This window comes from Eleutherodactylus coqui, chromosome 6, assembly GCF_035609145.1.
Source record: "Eleutherodactylus coqui strain aEleCoq1 chromosome 6, aEleCoq1.hap1, whole genome shotgun sequence".
Classification (NCBI taxonomy): domain Eukaryota; kingdom Metazoa; phylum Chordata; class Amphibia; order Anura; family Eleutherodactylidae; genus Eleutherodactylus; species Eleutherodactylus coqui.
The window spans coordinates 205706813-205710913 of record NC_089842.1 but is presented as its reverse complement, the minus strand read 5'-3'; the positions used below and the strand labels follow the sequence as shown (position 1 = coordinate 205710913).

Sequence of the window (4101 nt, the reverse complement as noted above, 5' to 3'; positions counted from 1 at the left end):
AGCTATGTGCTTGAGCATGCTAGACCAGCCAATAGCTGATTTGTATGAAAACAGGGTGACGGACATCTGTGATCTAATCTGGATGACCTGTCCTGAGGATAGGCCATTAGTAGTTTACAAGTGGACATCTCCTTTTAATTTTTTTTCTTTTAAAGTATATCTTTATAAACAAAATCATATAAAAAAAGACTACAAAAAGAATAGTAATACAGTATAGAATTTAAAGATTTTTGACAAGTATATTTTGTACATCCAAAACAGAACAAAACCGCTTTCTAGATATTTCATTTTCTTTTCATAATGAATAATTATATTTTTTTTAAAGATGTATAAATATTCATTTTAGGATTGTACGAGCAGAACAATGTGTAGAAATCTAATGAACTGCACAATTGTGTAAGAATTACCAAATTCCAAATTTAAGAGAACACAATGTTGATCGACAAATACAATATCTATATGTATATTAACAATATACAAATATATAATAAATTAATTCTTAATCAATGGATTTTTATATCATAGCATTTAGGTCCCTGAGTAAAATCCATTGGTTAAAAAAATACATGGTTTAATTGAAGAATGATCATTTTCAGAATCTAAAACAGTAACTATTTACAGTAGATGTACAGTCTATGAGGTGGAGTCTGAATACATAAACCATACTAAAGCTGAAGTTAGAACATATTTCACCATGTAAAGAACACTGTACAGCAATGTACAGATGAATTAAGGCAAATTGAAGTTTCTAGTTATAAGTGAATCTCCCTTGAAGGGTCATCTTGTCAGACAAGACCATCGGAACCTCAGCCAGTGTAGAGCAAGTGTTGAGTCTTGAGTTCTTGCTTGACATTGTGCTGGCTCTCTTCTTGTGGTAGTAGAAGTAATTCCTAAGATGAAAACGGAACTTATCGTGCAAAGAAGCATAAATGAAGGGATTGTAACATGCAGAGCTCATTGCAATAAGATGGCAGGTAACTTGAATTACATTAATATAATTCTTATCCAAAATAATAAATTCTTCATCAATATCCCTGATGAGGTTGACCACCTGCAGAGGCAGCCAACATATGGCAAAAGCCATAACTGAAATAATGAGCATACGGAATGTTTTTTGCTTTTTTTTAGACCATTTATCTTGATTGTACGCTGCTGCCCCTGGGACATTTCTTTTCCTTAAGTGATAAGCAATAGCACAATAGGAAATAGTAACTGCAGAAAGTGGAAGCATGTATGACAAAAGGAGCATAATGCATGAATACAGAAGTCTTTGTTTCTCTTGGTGTTTCCAGAACTCCTCACAAATGATCATGTTATGGCCAACATTCTTGAGATCCAGATAATGTGTATGCATGGATGTTGGTAGAGAGACTCCAATGGAAACCATCCAGATAACTGTCACAATATAAATGCATGATTTACAGCCTATTCTTCTTCGAATAGGATAGACAACTACCACGTAGCGATCAATTGCAATAGCAGTCAGTGACAATACAGACACAAAAACAGTTGCAGCTTGCATTAAAGTGACAAAGTGGCACATGAATTCTCCAAATAGCCATCCCTGGACTTCAAAAGCATAGGAGGCTGTCAGTGGCACACAGAAAATACACATGACGAGATCTGCTGCTGCCAGGTTCCCGATAAGGAAATTGGTAGTGTTGTGAAGCTTCTTAGTAAAGCCAATGAGAAGTATTAGAATACTGTTTCCTAAGCAAGCCACAGTTACCAGCAGCGCATATAAAGGAATGAACAGAGGCTTCATATCAAAGAGAAATTCCAGGCCAGTGAACGACTGTGATGCATTCTTTAAAGAGTCATTAGATAACTGCACGGACATTATTTTCAAGCTGGTGGGGGTCTTGATGCATTTCTGAAAAAATAAGAGAAAAGTTTTATCACCTAGTGAATTTATTCCACAGAGAAGAAATCGCATTAACAAAGTCAACATGTTCATGCTCAGTGCACCGATTACTTACTTAAAACAACTGTCTCACACAAATGGGAAAAAACACAAATCAGGGGAGAAGAGCTCAAATTCCTCTATTGTAACAAACACATGCAGATTGTCTATTATCATTCTGATTGCATGTGTGTCATACTACTCTTTAAAATATTTAGTTAGAGGGAATTTATCTTCAGAAAGTAATATAGTTAAATCAGATTTTCATAGCACACATTTGCTACAGGTGTTCTACAGAATGTTAAGTAGACGAGCCAATGATGGTTTTATGCCTGCATGAAATGAACGACGGGCGAAAAGCGAACGATTCGCACTCTTCGTTGATTTGCATTTAGACTGAACAATTATCGTTCACTTTCCCTCGTTTGAACGATAATCATTTTGTCTAATAGCACCTTTACACACCTTTAGCGGTCTCCAAACTGCCCAACATAGAAGACCCATTAAGCTGTGTCAGTAGACCAGGGTTACCCACAGTGGGGTAAGCAGGCTAGGCCTCAAAACCTGTCTTATATGTTTTGCAAAACTATCCCAGGTGTCAAGAAGTTAACCCAGAAAGAGTGAAAACTCCAGACCCCGAGACAAAAAATGACTGATAAGGGGTAGAGTTTTGTTCTAGTTCTACTCATAATTTGGAAGAATGATTATGAAAAATATCTAATAGATATTTACAAATACATGCTTTGCGGTATGATGAAAAGTTTGATAAACCCTCCCCCACTTTTTCCTTAGGTGGAGTGAGTATACTGTATTTCAGACATGGCCGGAAAAGTTTTATATGCATTCTAGTAACAAACAAATGTGCAAAGTTTAGCAAAAATCAGAGATGGGTGCTACCCTTTTGGTGATTTGCCCTGGAATGATCCCCTAGGTACATTATACAACTGCATATTACTACATATACATACATATTGTCAATGTGAAATGATATAAAGGATGCTGACATATGTTTAGGTTTTGTTTAAGTTTTTATGCAGTTTTTGAAGCCAAAATCAGGTGTGGATCAGGAAAGTAAAGAAGCTCTAAAGGGCAGATATTACTTCTCTTTTTTGAAACCACTCCTGGTTTTGGTTTCAAAAACCTAAACAAAACCTGCAGCACCCTTAGGGCTTGTTCAGACGAGCTCCGTTTTTGCGCTATTAGCAGCGCACAGAACGTGCTTCTAATAGGACCCAATAGGTTCCTATAGAAGCGTTCACATGAGAGAATGTTAGGCATGCTGAATCAATCCACGTAACAAAAGATAGGACATGTGTGTGCAAACTCGCATGTTGGCTCCGAGGTGCACACAAAAATAGGACGTGTCCTTTTTTTGCTGCGTGCTTTCCATAGGCTCCTATGGGAGCCTTAAAAGCACGCACCTCGCACCTCGGATCGTGTGAATAGGCTACTTCACGGAGCTTGAAGCAGCCCATTCACGCAATCTTTTCAGCACTATAGCACCGATCTTTTCTCGCTGCTAACAGCGTGAATACAGTGACCGCCTGAATGAGCCCTTAGGCAAAGGACACTTGTATAGCCAACACAATTTCTTATATTGCTCAGAGTCGGATAAAGGTGGATGAAGACCACCAAGAATAAACAACTGGTAGAAGCCCTTTACCTAGTAATACTACCTAATAATGTGTGGCTAGTTTAACCCCTTGAGTGGCACGCCCGGAAATTTTCCGGGATGAGCTCCACTGCTCATAGCGATACAGCCCAGAAGATTTCCGGGCTATGTATCACTATGGGAGCTGCACAGCACAATGCCACAAGCTGTGACAGTGTGCTCTGCCTGCACAGACCCACAGAGAGCAGTGCAAGCGCTTTGAAAAACCAGCAGAAGATATTGCAGATATGTCGGCAATCTCCTGCACTGGTTTGTTTACAGGTTGCCATAGAGACCATCGGCTTGTGAGAAGCAAGCCGATGGTCTCTGTGGCAGGGAGAGCTTGGTGCTTGGCTGTGAGAGGACAGCTAGGTACCTGCTCTTACAGCAGAGATCAGAGAAAACCTCCGATTTCTGCTGTGTTAACCCTTTTCATGCGGCAGTCTATGTGACTGCAGCATGTAAAGGGCTGTCACTGCAGCATGTAAAGGGCTGTCACCATCGGACCCCCGGAATGTGATCAGGGGTCCTTATGGGTCCCTGTGGA

The 4101-nt window shown here is 39.3% G+C and overlaps 1 protein-coding gene across 1 annotated transcript; it reads right to left on the bottom strand.

The window, feature by feature from the left end:
- Positions 1-748: 748 nt before the first annotated feature.
- On the bottom strand, positions 749-3378 carry LOC136571810 (prolactin-releasing peptide receptor-like). Its single transcript, XM_066572437.1, has 2 exons — positions 3325-3378; positions 749-1873 (listed from the first exon to the last, which is right to left on the bottom strand). The coding sequence occupies exons 1-2, from the start codon at positions 3376-3378 to the stop codon at positions 749-751; spliced, it is 1179 nt and encodes a 392-aa protein (XP_066428534.1).
- Between the last annotated feature and the right edge of the window lie 723 nt (positions 3379-4101).